Genomic DNA, 19,268 nt, shown 5'->3' on the forward strand with positions numbered 1-19,268 from the left:
AGATTTCGTAACAGTGGAAACGGAAACACACCATGTTGCCCAGTAGCACAGAAGAGCATTAATTGCAGTGTGTGCGGGGGAGCGCGTGGGCGAGATGGATCATTGATGTTCTAATAGAACGAGTCATGGGATTAGAATTAAAATTTCTGAAGGCAAAAAAAAGAGGAAACAAAACTCAGCTCCGGCGGAGGGGGACGTTTACCCAGGATTCGGGTGCACCCAGGAGGCAAAGAAGGCAGAGACAAGGTCTTGGCACAGCACACATTATGGACAGGGACGCAATGAAAGCGCCCAACATCCCCGCTTCTCGAGAGCCTTGAGACCCGGCATGCTGCTGGGAAAGGAGCTCAGAAGGTCTCACGTGACAGTTTCCATCAGGAAGGGGATCGCTCCTCTCCACACAACAGGCCCCCCCGACAGCTTTAGTCTATTTTCAGAATGTCCGAGTTTGCCTTCAAGAGGTACAGGCTGTCATCACGGAGGAAACTGCAAGGATAATGGGAGCAGCGTGAGCGGGTTAGAGGCAGCGTGGTGTGGCGGGGAGGGGGTCTAGCCAGAAACTGCCCCATTTGAACCCAAGCTGTTCCAGTGGCAGCTAGTTCAGGCTAATTCCAAAAGAAAAGGGTCTTTTTTGTCGGAAATATGCAGTCAATGCAATATGGAGTCAGTGCCCGGGCAGAAGGGACACCAGGTTACCCAGTCTGACCCGTACCAGGCCACCACCTCCTCCCAGCAGCTGCACTCTGAACCCACCATTTTGTGTTCACTACTGAGGGCCCCCTCCTCAGCAGCTGGAAGTCCACATTACACCAGCCATGGCTCTGAACCTAAATCCCCTGCACTTTGGATCCACCATACATTTTGGCACTGACTCCGTGTCACTCAGATCAGAAGTTGCAAGGAGGTTGGGGGTGCTGGCACCTGGGTCAGGGGACCAGGAAGGCGGGGGGAGAGAGCTTTGGGAATGGGATGCGTCTTCTCTTTGGGTGGGATAGGGTGGACAGTCACACACACTGGGTGGGTGATGTCCAAATGCAGATCCTGGGGAGGGAAAGATAAGAGGGGGGCGGGGGGGACGGGGACTCCTGCACAACTGGACACAACACCGCCCCCACCCCCCAAACAGGCCTACCCAGCACGAGCATCCTCGGGCAGAAGTGAAGCTCTGAGCTCCTGTCTGCAGCGGTAGCTAGGCCTGGCTGCCAGCAAGCAGTTCTCTAAAGGGCACCACTCGCATAATTAGTTCCAACCGCTCTCACCCTGTTAGCTTGTTAACTGTAATGAGCTCACATGACATTTACTCCATCTGAAAACATGACCGGCGCCAAGTCCCTGCCCTGCATTTGCTCCTGCACTGCCGACACAGGCGGCTCTGCACCGGGGGCTTCCCTGCTGGGTTACTGGTTTGGGCTATGCAGGCTGGTGAGACACTAACGGGGCAGAATTACCCTCATGCTAAGGGATCCCGCAGACTGTCTACGTACTTGTATGGCCCCCATCCCTAGTACTGGAGCGTCTCAGACTTGTTAATGCACTTACCCCCATGGTACAGGTAGGGAAACTGAGGCACAGAGACAGTAAGTGACTTGCCCAAGATCAAACAGGGAGGCTGTGGTCTCCAGAGTCCCAGGCCAGCAGCCTAACCACAAGATCTCCCTTCCTCCCTGCTCTCAGTGTTGGTGGGTCGTAAGATCTGCCTGTCCGGACTATGCTCCCATTTGGGAAGAACTCACCATGAAACTGCTTCTTGTTGGGATGCCAAATGCTAGAGACAGTTCCCACTTTGAAGGGAGAGCGTCTTCTAGTGAGTCAAAAGCACCCCTTTCCAGGCGTGACTTCGTCTAACCCAAACCTGTCAAGCTGGCGAGATCGGATGGAGCTGTAGCATATGGCGGCCTGGCTGCATAACAGGGGATTACGTTTCAGAGCTTCTTGACGGGCTGTCTGCGTTCTTGCTGTAGCCATTCCAGGGACTGGATCTCAAAGGGGGGAGTCGCCTGGTAAATAATTACACAGTTCTGTCACCCAAACAGCCCCCCAGAGACCGCGTACCCGAGGCTGACCTGTAGAAGAGGACGTTGACAGGAATGGTGCTGATGTGCCAGATGGCGTGGGCGTCGAAGATCCAGAAGAGGGGCGGGAAGTCCAGGAGCTCGAGCAGCGCCAGGCCCTGAAGGAGCAGCACCACCACCATGCACTTCCACACATACGGGAGGCGCTGCTGGTTCCTGACGCACCAGCCCAGCCACCAGAAGAGGTTGAGAAGGCCTGGAAGGCAAGCGGTACAGGGCAGAGGATCTCAGGGTCACAGGAAGCAGGACTTGCTCTTTGGGCTGGGCGAATGTTTACTGCTCAGACAAGGGCAGAGGAAGAGTCACCTCCTCTACTCCACATCCACACAGTTACCCCCTCCACTCCCGCCTGGACCCTCCCCATGCACTCAGTTCCTCTTACCGATCTCGCTATCCAGGACTGGGCTCCATCGAGAGCTGGCCAACGCCTCGACCACCCTTGCCTCCCCTCCTCTCCCACAAAGGCTGAGCTCACCCTTTGGGGGTGTTTCCGCCCTCTGCCAGAACCTGGCTGTAGACACCGGGCCCTGGAAGTGACTCAGCCCTCGCTTCACTCGCCCGCAGTACGGCTCACAAGCCGATGCGAGAGTCATTTAAATGTGCCCCTGCCATGTCGTTCGCTCCCCTCTCCCCTGCTAGCCCCAGAGCAGGCAGCTCTCAGATCCAGGATGCATCCCAGGCAGTCTCATTGGGATTGGGAGAGGCAGGGGGGACTGTGCTCCCCTCCAGCCACACCTGCCAACCTTCCCGCTGTGCCTTCATGTTGCCACGTCCCTTCCTCTTCACCGCCCCCGATCCTCTCGCCATAGTCACCTATCCCCACTCCCCAGAACACTTCAGCCTCCGGGGAGTTAACCAGCTGCCTGCCACTCAGCGTCCTGATCACTTTGCTCCTCTCAATTTGTCCCTATGCCCCCACCGTCCAGACCAGATGCCCCAGCGGTGCGCTGCAATGCACTCTGGGCCCTGCCTCAGTGCAAGGCTGCTCCTGCAATGCCAGAGAACGGACATAAGGACAGCCAGCCTCCCAGCTGCCAATGTAGCAAGGAAGCAGAGTGTGGCTAGAAGAGACAGGGTCACAGTGCCCACGTGGCACCCAAGCTTCAGCTGCACCGTCAGCCTTTCGTAGCCAGCGACAGCTCATTCTGCCTTCTGGCTGCCTTCCTCTTTCTGAACCTTTACGACACACCCAGGGTCACGTTTTCAAACTTTCCTCCAAAGCCACGAGGGCTGCCAAGTTACCCTTCTAAAAACGATGAAAGCCGATTCTCACCAAACACACCACCAGGAGCCAGGGCTCGAAGTAAAAGACCAAGTAACGGGAGACTCGTGATAACACGGCGCGCAGGGGACAGTGGGAAATGGAGGCACCAGGGGAGAATGACCAGCCCGACGCCACAAGACAAGTCAATGGCAAAGCCAGGAGTCTCACTCCCACCAGTGGCTCGGACCATTAAGAACTCTGGCCAAGGTTTTGAAGCAGCTGAATTTTCTGAAGCAGGCAGGGGTCTGGGGCAGTGCCATGGTACTCAGAAAATGGCATTTTACATTAACTCAAAGGGGGAAATCGGACCAGCACCAAGTCAGGACTGTCGTGGTGATTTCAGTCCTGCAGTCCTAAGATTTAGCAGATAAACAGCCACTCCACCTTGTGCTACAGAGAGCAGAGATAACACACACCCTGAGTCCCAGGGAACGGATCAGCCCCTCTTTCCTCAGCACACAGGTGCAGTGGAACAGCTAGGAGACATCAACTCCAGAAGGCAAAGCCAGACAGACTCTCTCCAACCACCGTACGTTCCCAAACCCTGCCCATGGGGGGACACTGAGCACCTAGTGGCTCCAAAGTCCAGGCTGTGTGTGAACTGTATACAGTTCCATTGCTCATGTTCATTCCAAGTCACTACCAAAAAACTGACCCGCCCACCCCGCCCCCACCTTCCAGCCTCCCCCGGGCCTTACCGATCGCCACGTTTGCGGCCATGTTGTAGCCATAGTCAAAGCGCACGAGCGTCAGGTACGAGACATGGCAGGCCAGGAAGAGGATCAGAAAACTCCCGAAGGCATTAGCAAAGGCTGGACGTTTCAGACCCAGGGTCCTACAATGGAAACCGAAACAATGCAGAGAAGTTCTCAAACTCCAGCAGCTTACACGTGTCCTGCAGGACACATCAGCGGCTTCGCACCAGCTCCAGCAACGCATTTCCCACCACAGAAGATCTCACCTAATCTATTCCCAGCCGCTAGAGAGTCACAGACTTCAAGGCCAGAAGGGACCCCAGATCATCCCATCTGACCTCCTGTATAGCACACGCCACCAACTCCTCCCAGCACCCGCATGCTAACCCCAACCACCAAATGAGATCCAAGTATCACAGCCCAGAGGAGACTGGATTATTATGTTCTGCAGGCAGAGAACAGGAGGGACCGAGGTGCACCAATGCCCAAGGCACCCGCACAATGGCATGGAAATGGTTAAGTGAGATACCCCCAGATAATCCTGGCAAGTGACCCCTCCCCACGTGCTACAGAGGAAGGTGAAAAAGCCCCTAGGTCATGGCCAATCTTATGTGGGAGAAAATTCCTTCCCAGTCCCACATATAGCGACCTGTTAGACCCTGAGCACGTGAGCAAGAACTGGCCAGCGAAGCCCCTGAGAGAGGGAGAGACACTGCTCCATGTCACCTCAGAACCCTGGCCCAGCCTGCCCAGTGCCCATCTCCAGGCATGGCCATTCTTGATGCTTCAGAGAAAGGAGAGGAAACAAAACCCACACCCTGCCCCAGGGCCTCGATGGCATTGTCATTTTTCTCCCTACGGCACACAGTTGGGCTCAGTCTAGGGCAGCTGGTGGAATTCAGTGGCCCGTGCCACACAGGAGGTAAGAATAGCAGATCTAGCGATGGTCTCAAGTTCCAGGGGGGGAGGTCTAGGGTGGATATTAGGAAAAACTTTTTCACCAGGAGGGTGGTGAAGCGCTGGAATGGGTTACCTAGGGAGGTGGTGGAATCTCCTTCCTTTGAGGTTTTTAAGGTCAGGCTTGACAAAGCCCTGGCTGGGATGATTTAGTTGGGGATTGGTCCTGCTTTGAGCAGGGGGTTGGACTAGATGACCTCCTGAGGTACCTTCCCACCCTGATATTCTATGATCTAAAAGTTCCTTCTGGCCTTATGCTGTTGGAAGTATAGAAGCAGTTAAGAATCTGACAAAACCCCCTGGCAGAGGATAGATCTGCCCTTGCAGGGGAAGAGTCAGTGAACTCAGAGGTCTTTCTGCCTCTTAACTACTATGGATCTTATAGCTCACCTTCTTGCCCCAGATACAGCCAGGTAAGAAGAAGAAGTGGTGCTTGCTTCATAAACTGTAGAGCAGCTGAACGCTTTGGGCTGTGTTGACAGACAGCAATAAGAAGCCCCAAGCCCTGGGACACAAGCAGCTCTCTTTAGCAGAATACAAACCTCGCTGGCACTTGCAGGTGGCTACTTCTATTCCTGAAGTGGCTAACCCTAAAATGGGCACACGCCAGCTCTGGCATGGTCCAGATAATCCTTAGTCCAGCCATGAGTGCAGGGGACTGGACTAGATGACCTCTTGAGGTCCCTTTGATTCTATGATGGGTCTCTCTCCTTCACTTCCTGAATGTTAGGACACAGCAATGCTGATGTCCCTTATCAGAAGTTCAGACACATTCCCCTCTGTGTGAGGGAAAGTGGCACTCCCCAGCTCCTTGTCTAAACAAAGCCACAGTCAGGTTCTCATAGCACAAAGAGGGGAGGAGAAAAGTAAATACCAGGTTACAGCTTATCTAGCTGCAGGGCTTCCAGCCAACTCTGTCCCTGTGAAGCCAGAGACACGCCCATCATCTCAGGGAGACAGGAACCATACAAAGCTCACCTGACGCAGCACAGGTAGATGGAGTGCAGGATGACGGTGGAAGCGCAGAAGTAATCCATTTTCTGTGGGACAAGAGGCCTGGTTAGATCCCTGGTAGAATTGCACCAAAGAGAGACAAGGAAGGACAGCACAGACACTGATGAGAGTCAGGGAGATCAGGGTTTTAAAGGGCTGAGATTTCCAGAAATGGAACTCACCACGATTTCTTTTCAAGAGTCGTTTGAACATATGTTGTGCACAAGGCAGCAACAATGTCAAACTAGTTTCCATGGGACTTAACTCCGTCCTTACTCAGCTGCCTCTGACAGTTTGCTCAGGTAAGTACTCCTAGGATTTGGCACACAGTGAATATAAATAGGCCATAATGCTGAGAGAATATAGACTAGTAAGAGTAGATTTACCCTTCTATCTGGATCAGGGCCTAGACGGACGGGACACAACGGGGTGGGTGGAAGAAGAAATGCAGCCAGCTAGTCTTCGTGCGAATTCAGTGTCTTTTCAGGCGCTACAACTGGCTGCCTGTTTTGGGTATTTGTATGGCCGCAGCACCCGATAGCCCCACTGCCGGCCAGGACCCCAGACAGCTGGCAGCCCATGTGTCAGAGACAAGCGGTGGAGTCCGTGGTTTTACAGTCACAGTTTCGTACGTTTGGGCACTGACACCTCTCGGGGGGTGCCCAGATTTGTTACACAGAACCCATTTTTCAGATCAGACAGATTCACCAGCCCCCTTTCTGCAGCCCCCCGACTTCACGCCAGCAGCAGAGGGGCATCTTCGGGCATTATGGAGGTAAAGGCAGGTCTCCCTCAGCCACATCTCAGCAGACACTGAACTAGAGAATAGTCATGTGTTCCTCACCCCCATTGACACCCAGGGCTTGCCTTGTAGATTTCAGGGGGCTGAGAAGCAAGGGTAGATCACAGATCCTCAACTGTCAAGACACGCAAAGCTCCCACAGCAGGGTAACACTCACCTCAGTTACATCAGTGTCCCTTGTATGGAAGACTGTAGACCAGAACCAGGCATTTAATGAAACCTAAGAGAGGCAGACAGTTAGATGTTCTGTATGAGACAGTCCCCTACCCCAGAGAGCTTACAGTCTAAGAGAAACACAGGAGATGGGATTCATTCGAGAGTGCGCACGGAAGGATAACTTGGGGGTAGACTTTTTACCAACCCTTTAATTTTTAACAAGCCAAGAAACCATTTAACCAGAAAGGACATTTAACAGATGGGTCATCTATTCTCATGTGCACCCTGCAACACCACTGACGCCAACAGAACTGCACAGAAGTAACTGAGGGCCGAACCTGACCTACGGTCTTTTATCGCCAGCCACTGCCAAAGACCCTAGCGCTGTCTGAACACTTTCATAGATACCTCGGCCAGAAGGGACCACTACACTGATCTAGTCTGATCTGCCGTATCATGGGCCATAGAACTTCATCCAGTAATTCCTGCGTCAAGCCCATGCCTCGTGGTTGGACGAGGGCATGTTCTCCTGATCTCTGGGTAAAACCTACAAGAGCACTAAGCTCCTAAACTACTTAGGAGAATTTCTTTTACTTTCTTTAAAGCTTGTTTCTATACATGGTTTTGAGGTATTTTTTTCTTTCGACTGCAGTGTATATATTTAAAAATAAAGCAGAACTGAGGCACAGCTCCTACACGACATTTCCTGCAATTCTGTTTATGCAGCTGAACTGAATAATAATACCTGCTTCTCAGGGATGTTTGTGAGCTTAATCAAATGCCTGGAGAAAGCTTTGCGATCCTTAGGTGAAACCACATTGTGCCTCCAGCATGGTGCCTGGAGAGTTCCACGTGTCCTGGAGCACAATTAACCCCCGTTTTTTCCAGTCTCTCTCTCTCTCCTGCAACTCTTTAATCCCTGCACGCAAATGAGCTCTTTCAAACAGGGTTATAAGATCATTAAATCAACAGCCTTGGGCTACACACCTGAGAAGTTCACAGGACTCACACCGAACGAATGCCCTTGCGCTCTTTCGGAAGTCTCAGTGTACGAGCCACAGTGCAGATTCAACACGGGAGACTGTAACCAGCTTTTGTTATTTTATTAAGCATAGACCTGAAGCAGCTCGGCCTGGTCGGGTGGGGGTGTGGTGGAAGACAAACTATTGATACTATCTAAATAAAGTGATCTAGAACAGAGGGAACAGAGTCCAGAGGTGGCTCCAGTTACTAGATTAAGAAGATGCTCCTAAGTGACGCAGGTAGGAGCTTCAATCGCCAGAGAGAAATCAGTCATCATCCAGACCTAAAGAAACCAGAAACTGACGAAGCGCAAAGAAACAATCCAAGCAAAGGTTAGAGTCCCTGGGTTGGAGATCAGGCTCTGAAGCCCAGGGAGGGGTGTGGGTTTTGGAGCCCAAGCTCCAGTCTGAGCAGGAAAACCTACATGCTATTTTTAGCACCGTAGCACAAGCCTCAGTCTGCAGACCCAGGCTGTGAGACTTGCTGCCGTGGGTCCTTTTTTGCAGTGTAGATGGAGTTCCTTGTAGCGTGCGGAGCAGGTGGCGGGGAAGAGCACAAACTTCTCAGTGCTTTCCACGTGGAAAAGCGAGGGATGAAGAGGAAAAGCAGGATTTGTAGAACAGTAGAAGCAGAAATGGAAATCAACAGCAGGCCAAATGCACCGCAGCCTAACTCCAGGGAAGTCAGGGGAGTTAGCTAAGTGAGGGATATGGCCCAGTGTATTGCGAAGAGAAGCAAGACTTGGATTTCCCTTTACAGAGCAGCTATGCTTCATCACCTCATTAGCCGAGGCATGGGATGGATGGGAGAGGATTAAGCGACCACTGCTATTAGCTAAGTACCAATTGTTCATGTGAATCACGTTTCCACTAAACGTCCCATCAATCTCATTATCAAGAGCCCAGGAAAACTGGATTTAAAGAAGCCTGTAGCAAGGATTGGCAGTGTCTAATGGGGCTGTGCACATTTTTTGAATCAGCTGTTTATTGAAATGCTCTAGAGCAGGGGTGGGCAAACTATGGCCCACAAGCTGTTTTAAGTCGGCCAGCTAGCTCCCGCTGAGGAGCGGGGTTGGGGGGCAGGACCATGCAGCTTGGCCCCACTCCGGTGCTCTGGCTGGGGCACTGGGTCGGGGGCCGCAGCACATGGCTCCGGAAGCCACAGCATGGCCCTGCTCCGGCTCCTACTTGCTCCAATGACCCCCTCCAGTGCTCCAATGGGAGCTGCAGGGGCAGTGCTTGCAGATGGGGCAGCATGCAGAGCAGCCTGGCCACACCTCCGCGTAGGAGCCGGAAAAGGGACATGCCACTGCTTCTGGGAGCCGCTTGAGGTAAGCGTCACTCAGAGCCTGCACCCCTGAGCCTCTCCCCACGCCCCAACCTCCTGCTCCAGCCCTGATCCCCCTCCCCAAACCCATCGATCCCAGCCCGGAGCACCCTCCTGCATCCCAAACCTCTCATCCCCAGCCCTACCACAGAGCCCACATTCCCAGCCATAACCTGCACCTCTTCCCGCACCCCTGCCCCAGCCCTGATCTCCCTCTCACCCTTGGAACCCCTCGGTCCCAGCCCAGAGCACCCTCCTACACCCCAAACTTCTCATCCCCAGCCCCACCCCAGAGCCCTCACCCCCTCCTGCACCCCAACCCCAATTTTGTGAGCATTCATGGCCCACCATATAATTTCTATTCCCCGATGTGGCCTCGGGCCAAAAAGTTTGCCCTCCCCTGCTCTGGAGACAAATGAACAGCCTTTGCTCACTATCAACAGTGCCTCACCTGCCCTAAAGCGGTAATTGCAGGTGCTTTGATAAGCAGATCCAAAGGTTGCCAGATTTTGGTGGAGCTCCCATAAATGCCTCTTTGTAGGCTCTGCTAAGACGTTGTAGTGTAACTTCCGACAACGCTACTCCTGGATCAGCTGCCCTCTCCACCCCACATGACTGTCACTGCACCTCCCATGGTGACACAGCACTAAGAGCTGGTCTGCACTTAGAAAGCTACCCAGTGTTAGAACATGTGTTAATTACCCCGTATCAAACACAGCTTAGTCCTGGTCTCCAGCGAATGCTGTTACGTTTAACAGCACGTCAGCCAGTCATTGTTAACTTGATAGGACACTGGGATTAACCCCAGCTGGCCCAGACAATGTTAAACACATTGAATTGACAAGAGTGGGTCAGACACATGGTCCATCTCGCTCTGTGTCCTGCAGAGGAAGGTGCAAGAACCCCGCAGTAGCAGGTGTGGGATAAACTGCCACCCCACATCAAGCTTCATCATGGCTTAAGCCCACAACAGTCCTTGTCCGCATTTAGGCTCGGATCCTTAGAAGGTACCCAGGCATCTAAAGAGGCACACGGTGTCTAAATCCACCATTTAGGTGCCACTGACATTCTCAAAACTGCCACTCTGCTGCTGCATAGACACCTACATTTCCAGTAGTCGGCATTTGCAAAGCCCTGACCTTGCCTGACAGCCACTCAGAGCCCTAGTTCAAGGCAAAGCCCTGAAGCAGGGTTCTCGGACTAGGCAGAGGAACTCCAATTTCACCAGCAGAGCCTGGTCCTGCAGGCGTGCTCCGAGCACACCGAACACCCGTTACCTGCCAACCTGTCATCAGGAGGGCTAGAGACAGCCCACCAATCGGTGGAGAGGCAGAAGGGCACCCATACAAGACAGCCGGGGTACAGGGAAATGTAGAGCAAGAGTGTGAGAAGTGTCAAGGGAAACAGGAAACAAAGACACAGGATTTTGGCTGCTAGGCACCTTAGCCAGGTCAGCCCTTGCCTCCAGGAGAGGGTTCACAGCAGAGGATCCTGAGCAGAGGAAGGCACATCTCTCAGACTGCGTGCACCAAGCCAGCCACTTCAGTGCCTAACTCCCTCTCCTCAGCATTCACTTCTGGCTAGCTTACGCACTCACCACCCAGCTAGCCAGCTGCTGAAAAAATCCTTTCCTGAGGCACCCAGCTCTGCCCATTCACTGCGTGCCTTGCTCTGGGCTGAGAGTTGCACTGGGCGGCAGACCCCCTAGGAGTTAGGCTGAGAGGAGAACTCTGGATACCTTTAAGAACTTGGGCCTTCGCATTTCAGACTGAATAGTTACTAGCATTCCAACTCCCAGTGCTGACAAGACCTACGGGAGAATCCTTTCCTGTATCCAGCAGTGGAATCACGACAGTCACAAAACACTGTGTTGAACACAAGCCTGCTCTACACACATACCAGCCACCCCTCCGCCTAGGGCCTGCTCTTGTACCGAAGTCCAAGGAAGCTGACAGTACTCAGCATCTCCTAAGACCAGTTCCCTAAAGCACAGGCGTAGGGCCAGACAACACAAGCACTGTAACAAGGTTTAAAAGGCCAAGACGAGGGCTGGACAACTTTATGATCAATGTCATCTGTAATGTTGCACTGAGAGTAAATCAAATCTCATGCTTCAGGGCACAGACTGACTACCTGGTACCAGCAAACTCACAAAAGAAAGTCACTAGGGATACTGCGCAGGAGCCAAACGAAGCAGTTTTAAAGGAAGGAGATGAAACGTTTAAGGCGTAGATGACAGCTGGGTAACGGAAGAATAAGAACAAAGGGGAAAAAAAAAACCCTCCGTGGAGCTGTAAGAAACGAATTACATTTCAAGGAGGAAGGAAAACCAAGCCAAAGGCTAAATTAATAAACCCAGGAAGCAAACATGGTTTAATCACTCGAAAATTGATACTATCAAATAGCATGGTGCTGAAAGCTGGTGCAGTGAAGCGTAGTCACCTTGCAACAGACAAAAACGGCACATCCTGCTCCGAGTAGCAGGTGTGAGCCAGAGGAACTCGATTCATTCGGATGGCGCTCATCCTGATTTAACTGGTGAAACCCAGAAGAATTTGGCCTGGCTGGATTAAAACAGAGCAGTTTTCCAACAGAACCCAGAATACTGACCAGCACTCTTATTGTCCCTGGGGGAGAAACGGGCTGCTACACTAGACTGCCACAGAGCAGCCGGATAATCCAACCCCACACAGTACAGCACCTGCAGCAAGCCTAGGATGCTGGAACTCAACAATACAGACGGAGTCAGGTTAATCTGTTGCATTAAAATGGCAATTCACAGCCTCAGACAGTGACAGCAGAGGGTCTGTTCTCTTCCACGCACACACAGCGCTAGTCATTGCTAACTCAAGAGCAGTGTTCTTTACTCTGCCCCATAATGTGCAGTTGGGAACAATACACAAGGGGAATTCATAATCCCCTTTGGGCAAGGTGCAAGGTCACGTTTCTTTGTATGTTAAAGGAAACCTGAGTAGCGTACTCCCCCATTTATCTGTCCTCACTGCATGTACACAGGGGTTTGCACACTGCTTTCACTGTCCTACAAGTAGGCAAGACACTGGGCAGGAATTATTTTTGCTAGTCCACCAACTCACCTTTTTAAAAAACTTTGAATTTGCGGTAAAACATTAGGTTTGTTGCCATCTTAGATTACCTCATAACAGGACCCCATAATAAAGGACAATTTATCTATCTTTTTTTTAAAAAAAAGCAGAGTGTGTTATGAACCATTAGAACTAACTAGCTTCAGATCAGGCCTGGGCGCTCTTTTGGAGGAGATGCTGTAGCCAAGCACAAGTAATTGGGCTTAATACAGGGGTGACTGGATGAGATTCTATGGTCTGTGTCTGAGGTCAGATGATCAAACGGTCCCTCAGGATGCCTCAGACTCAGAGTGCTTTGAGCAGTCCTGAGTCTTGCACTGCAGAGATGGACATAACCACCTTGTGCAGCACTGCAAAATCACCACAAACAAACATTCACCAATCCAGCCACGATAGCCACTCACATCCCTTAGCCCAATGATGGGGAAATTATATTTTCAACGCCCATGAATAGGATCTAAATCTCTGTCACCAGTTCCCATTTAGTCCTTGGGGATAAATTAATAACAGGGCTGTGGAGGATTTCTCTTTAGAAGGCTCTTCATGACAAGGATGCCCTGAACGGCAGCTGTTTACAGCTGAGACCCTGGTCAGGCTCCAGTATAACTGGGGTTGTGGTCAGCACACTGGGAGGCCCAGAGATAAGTCACGATTCTCTGTGCACCACGTGTCTCTAGAGCCGAGCTCTATCCAGCGAACCTGCTTCTAGAAGACCCTTGAAGTGGTATTCCAGACACGCCCTCTGTGGTGCAGTTCATTCATTCCTCAGACTCTCTCCTCCTTGGACACAAATTGTTACACCCAGTATTTACAAGTGAAGAGCCAAAATCTGGTCCCTGGCTCCAGAATCACAGAAGCTGCTTGGACAGCCGGGCACAGGACAGGACAGGACATGACATGGATGCGCCTTTGCCCAGTGCCTGGCCAGGCTACTTGCATGGTGTCAATCTCAGGATCAAGGGCACTGTGTGTGAAATCTTTGCCATCATTTAGCAGGGATGTGCTTCCTAAAAAAAATCTAAACCATTCAAAGTGAAAGCTGCAAGTTACACAAGTCTTTCATTTTCAGGGAGAAACTTCTCCTGGGGCTATTGTATTCTTCCTCCCTCAAATACTTCCTCAGTTTCAGTAGATCTGATGCCCTTCTTTCCCGTGCACTTTCAGATAGCTCCTGCATGCCACTCCAGAGTTGGCTGCTTTTTAGTGATCCCTTCTGCAGATCGCTTGGGGATGAAAAGCGCTCTCTAAATGAAAGTTATAAACAAAAAGAAAAGGAGTACTTGAGGCACCTCAGACACTAACAAATTTATTTGAGCATAAGCTTTCACAAAAGTTTATGCTCAAATAAATTGGTTAGTCTCTAAGGTGCCACAAGTCCTCCTTTTCTTTTTGCGAATACAGACTAACACGGCTGCTACTCTGAAACCTGTTATTATGAACAGTCACTATTAAATACAAAACAAAACAGGAAGTTCTATAAAGGGGTTGGGGAGGAGGAATGAAAGGAATGAGGAGAGTTTTCAAGCTACCTACCCAGGCAAAGGCGATACAGGTGTGGTACATGGGAGATGAAGGCGGGACAGATGCTTTGTATCTAGTCAACATCACAAAGTTGGCAAGTCCATTAAGGAAAGAAGCAAAGGCAGAAGCAGGTTCCTGGAAGAACAGGAAGCGAGAAAAGGGCCACTAAAAAACAAAAATAAAAGGGGAAGGGAAAAGAGAAACACAGTTAACAAAACAAATTCACATTTCCAGTTCTTTCCTGCCAGCTGTAGGCAGCAGAAGTTAAACCTTCTACCCTGCTGGAACAGCCAGACTAGAGCGCCAGGTGAAAAAAATTTCAAACACTCTGTTCTTGGAACAACTCTGAGCTATGTTTTAAATCTCTCCTTTCATAGTCATTTTCGTCTTCCTCTTTCTAGCCGCTGAGGCCCGCCAGCCCACGGATTAACGGTTCAGGCAGGTTAACTGGCAAGACGAACACCTACCATTAACATTTTACATCCCTAACAGAGACCAACTTGCCCAAGATCATACAGGGCAGTCTGTGGCAGCACCAAGAATTAAGTCCCATTCCAAGTGCCTGAACCACAAGACAAACCTGTCTCTCTGTACATTCCTCTTCCTTCCTCAGGACACCTAATGGAAACAGGATCAGTGCTGAAATCAGAGCTAAGTCAAGCCCAGACATGCATGCTAAAGGCTCTTCCACTCACCAGGTTATCAGGGGCATTTGGTACAGAAACAGGAGTGGGACAGTGGGTTAAATGATCTTATTTCAAATTCTTTCAGCCCCTATGAAGATGCCAGGCTCCCCTAGGTTCAGCAGCGATGCACCATTCAGAGCGGTCACAGGATCCACAAAGCACACTGACAGGCTCCTGGTATCAAGGATGGGCTAGAAAAATGGCATATCGGGCCTCTCTAGTGAACCCAGAAGTGCCGGCAGATTTTAACTGAGGATTGAAAGGATTTTTTTTTATTTAGAAGCTTCATAAAATGTGTGTGTGTTGGATGCTCCCAGCAGGCTTCTCAGTGGGAGCCTTCAAGCACATATGAAAACAATAAATAATTCAGAATACTTTGCCTTTCCTCTCACCTTCTACGCCAGGTTCTCAGAGAGCTTGGAAAACATTAATGAATTTAGCCACGTAACCCCCCTCTAAGTTCATATTATTCCCCCACCTTTACATTTTACACAGCTGTCCCATGAGGGGTTCATACCAAGGAATTGCAGGTCTGATTTTCAGAGGAAGCAGAGCGCCCAACACTTCAACTGAAGTCAATGGGAGATGCAGACATCCAGCACTGCTGAAAAACAGGACCTGAGCATCTTAAGATGGGCACTTAAAAAACAGAAGAGCCTAAACTAGACAGCACTTTGGAAAACCTGGCCATATACGACTTCCCCAAAGTCTGTGGTAAGCTGTGGTGCAATTCAAATCTAGGTCTACTGACTCCCATGCTTAACCACAGCCCATCCTTACTTTCCACAGCACTAGGTACCAATCATCTGTACAAAAAAAGATCCTGTTTCTCATGCAGAGATCAAGGGGAGAAAAACACAGACAAGAGAACTTGCAGGAGATGAATAGTTTCTAAATAACAAGTCACCCTCCCCCTGCACTGGCAAGTTGCTAATGGTACCAAGCAAGTCATCCTTTTCTTGGACTTCACGATACAGGTAGGGTGGTGAACTGAAACCAAGTGCCCATAAGCAGGGCACAAGCAGTTCCCTGAAATTACAGGACTCTATTTTGCCACAAGGTTGATCCAATAACCAACAGCGAGTAGTTCGCCGAAAAAGATAGAGACATTCTCATGGCTGCAGCACAGGTCACAGGAGTTATGATCTGAGGCCAAATGGTTCTGTGCCAAATTACTGCTCACCTTGCCATGAAACTGAGGCACTCTGTAACCTTCCCGGACATAAAGCCCCACTGTAAGCCACATGCACTCATATTTACAGTCATCTCTGCAGGTCCAGCCTGAAAGAGACACAAAGAGGAGAGACGGAGCCACTTATTAGGAGGAGACAACAATGCAATGTAGAATTTATTTCAGCAGTTCAAGTTGCTTGCATCCCCAATAGACTGGGTGTGTCACAGAAGGAGGATGGGATAGAAAGGTCTCCGTGAAATGTAGCTCAACACCGATGTGTCTATTGCACAAGCTGATCTGACTATCCCTTTGGTAGTGTCAACATCCCCTTTGATACCTCCTGCTTTGCATATGTATTAAGCTAAGGTACAATGAAATCAACTGACTGACAAGTTCTGAAGGCATTGGCACTAGGTGGCGTTTTCTGACTGCTATTCTTGTGCACTTGCAGTAAGTTACAGTCACAAATAAACAAGGAACCTGAGAATATGATCTCCAACAGGCAAAGGTGACTGTTCCGGATTCCGAGGCCCTTCTATTGGTTCACAGAGGCCATGTCTACTCAGCAAAGAAAAACCCATGGCCAGCCTGTGCCTCCCAACACAGGTTCACAGGGCTCGGGCTGTGGGGCCGTTTCATTTCGGTGTAGATTTCTGGGATCGGGCAGGAGCTTGAGCCCTGGGACCCTTGCGGGGTCCTGGAGCCCAGGCTCCAGCCTGAGCCCAGAAGTCTACACAACAATGAAACAGCCCCACGAGCCCCAGTCAGCTAGCACAGACCAGCCAAGGGTTTTTCTTTGCTGTGTAGACATGATCAGAGTGGGTACAAGCAGGCGGCAGCACTGCAAGACCCTATGCTCACATACCTCAGTCTGAACAGGAAGCGACCACCTCCATAGGAAAGGCATGGTCTCTGCGACCCATTTAGTCCTCAGTACACCTGCTAAGATTACCAACAAGCAGGCCAAACAGGGAGGTGGTTTGTGTGAGGTGGACACCTGTCCACTAGAACGGTGCTGAGAACCACCCAACCCCTAGTAAATAGGCAACGGAACAGCCATCAGAGGGTCACAACTTCTATTGCTGCTATCGAATGGATTTAGATGGTCCCATTGGTTCCATAAAACCTCTCCACTCCCCAAGGTGATCCAGCTTATGTTAAAGATTGGTGTTGATTTACTTCTGCTGTCTCTCTCTCTCTCTCATGTTATCTATCATTCTCATGACCTTTGCACCTCCAAGGCATCTGGTTTAACTAAGCAACTGAACCCACCCACAGGATTAAAAACATAGCAAGGAGACCCACAGGGGAAAACTGGTTCCTCTGAACAGCCCCAGGATCAGTTTACTTCCCTCACACTAGCTCGGATCTTAAATTCTAGACAAGCCTAGGACCTTAAATTCATGATTTTGTTAGACTCTAAAAATCATGGACTTAATAAAGACACTGGATTTATGGCCCATTACAATAATCTATAACCCGCTAACCCTCCTTTGTCCTACTACCACGGAGATGTTGACGGCCCTCTTCCCCTTGAATGGTCTCTTACACGTTCACTCCTTATGCTCAGCAAGCTGCTCCACCTCGTATTTAGCTGCCACGCTCAGATTACCTTTCCGAGACCTGAAAAGCGCTCTACGTAAGCGCGGAAGTCGGTCCAATAAAAGATATGACCTCACCCACCTTGGCTCCCACTAGCTGCACTGTCAGCCTGACGGTCTCCCCGTGTCACCTCTGTCAGGAGGCCCAGAACCTGTTCCCTCCCTCTCAAGTGACTTATCACGAGGTTGGAGGGAAACAGGTTCCAGGCAGGGAAGGGAGAGATCTGGGCTCTGGGAGAACCGGTTGCCGAGGATGCTGATGGCAGGAGTTTTTGTGGCGGGGGGGGGGGGACGGGAATGCCAGAGCACGCACGTGCTGGGGACGAGGGATTACGGGGTGAGGACAAGGATCCCCGGGGGGGCAAGGCACAGCGTGGGGGGGGCGGGGGACCCCTCAGCAATGGAGCCAGGGGAGTCGCTGCTGCCAGGCCAGTAAGAGCGACGGGCCTTGAGCAGCACGGGGTCGGGGGCGCGCCGAAAGGGGAGGGGCGCTGAGGAGAGTGGGCGGGGCCAGCCCCTCCTCCCGCGGGGGGCGTGGCTCAGGCGGTGGGGGGGGGGACGTGAGGGGCGGGGCTCGGTACCTGTCAGGCTCATGTAGAGCGGCTGCCGGGAGCGGAAGTGCCGCAGGCCGGCCCCCGAGCAGTTGCGCCGCTCGCACTGGGCCAGGCAGTCCCGGTACACGGGCTCCCGATCCCCCTGCGAGCCCCGCACCGGGCCCGGCGCCGCTGCCGCCCCGAGCAGGAGCAGCAGCGCGGCCCCTTTCGCCGCCATCCCGCCGCCAGACCATGGGACGGCCGCTTCCGGCCCCACCGGAAGGGGCCGCCGCCTCCCCTCGGCAACTGGGGCCGCGCACAAAGGTTCCCTGCTGCGGGCCAAGGGGCTCATGGGAAATAGCGTCTGTCCAGCCCCCACCCGGGCCGAGAGGTTCATGGGAAATAGTGTGTTACCCTCCAGGGCAGAGGGGATCATGGGAAATAGTGTCTGTCCAGCCCCCACCCGGGCCGAGAGGATCATGGGAAATAGTGTGTTACCCTCCAGGGCAGATGGGATCATGGGAAATAGTGTCAACTCCCCACCCTGGGCAGAGGGGATCATGGGAAATAGTGTCAACCCCCCCCACCCCGGGCAGAGAGGGTCATGGGAAATAGTGTCAACCCCCCAACCCAGGCAGAGAGGTTCATGGGAAATAGTGTGTTACCGTCCAGGGCAGAGGGGATCATGGGAAATAGCGTCTGTCCAGCCCCCACCCGGGCCGAGAGGATCATGGGAAATAGTGTGTTACCCTCCAGGGCAGAGGGGATCATGGGAAATAGTGTCTGTCCAGCCCCCCCTGGGCCAAGAGGATCATGGGAAATAGTGTGTTACCCTCCAGGGCAGAGGGGATCATGGGAAATAGTGTCTGTCCAGCCCCCACCCGGGCCGAGAGGATCATGGGAAATAGTGTGTTACCCTCCAGGGCAGAGGGGATCATGGGAAATAGTGTCTGTCCAGCCCCCACCCGGGCCGAGAGGATCATGGGAAATAGTGTGATACCCTCCAGGGCAGAGGGGATCATGGGAAATAGTGTCAACTCCCCACCCTGGGCAGAGGGGATCATGGGAAATAGTGTCTGTCCAACCCCCACCCGGGCCGAGGGGATCATGGGTAATAGTGTGTTACCCTCCAGGGCAGAGGGGATCATGGGAAATAGTGTCTGTCCAGCCCCCGTCCGGGCAGAGGGGATCATGGGAAATAGTGTGTTACCCTCCAGGGCAGAGGGGATCATGGGAAATAGTGTCAACTCCCCACCCTGGGCAGAGGGGATCATGGGAAATAGTGTCAATCCCCCACCCCGGGCAGAGAGGGTCATGGGAAATAGTGTCAACCCCCCACCCCGGGCAGAGAGGTTCATGGG

The 19,268-nt window shown here is 51.9% G+C and overlaps 1 protein-coding gene across 1 annotated transcript; it reads right to left on the reverse strand.

The window, feature by feature from the left end:
• Positions 1 to 18: 18 nt before the first annotated feature.
• PGAP3 (post-GPI attachment to proteins phospholipase 3) lies at positions 19 to 18,183 on the reverse strand. The gene is made up of 8 exons (XM_077806220.1): positions 17,956 to 18,183; positions 15,783 to 15,880; positions 13,926 to 14,078; positions 6,941 to 7,003; positions 5,967 to 6,028; positions 4,035 to 4,171; positions 2,064 to 2,268; positions 19 to 486 (listed from the first exon to the last, which is right to left on the reverse strand). Exons 1-8 carry the CDS (start codon positions 18,143 to 18,145, stop codon positions 423 to 425), a joined length of 972 nt encoding a protein of 323 aa, XP_077662346.1. The 5' UTR covers positions 18,146 to 18,183; the 3' UTR covers positions 19 to 422.
• Between the last annotated feature and the right edge of the window lie 1,085 nt (positions 18,184 to 19,268).

The sequence above is a fragment of the Eretmochelys imbricata genome, chromosome 27 (assembly GCF_965152235.1).
Source record: "Eretmochelys imbricata isolate rEreImb1 chromosome 27, rEreImb1.hap1, whole genome shotgun sequence".
Classification (NCBI taxonomy): Eukaryota; Metazoa; Chordata; order Testudines; family Cheloniidae; genus Eretmochelys; species Eretmochelys imbricata.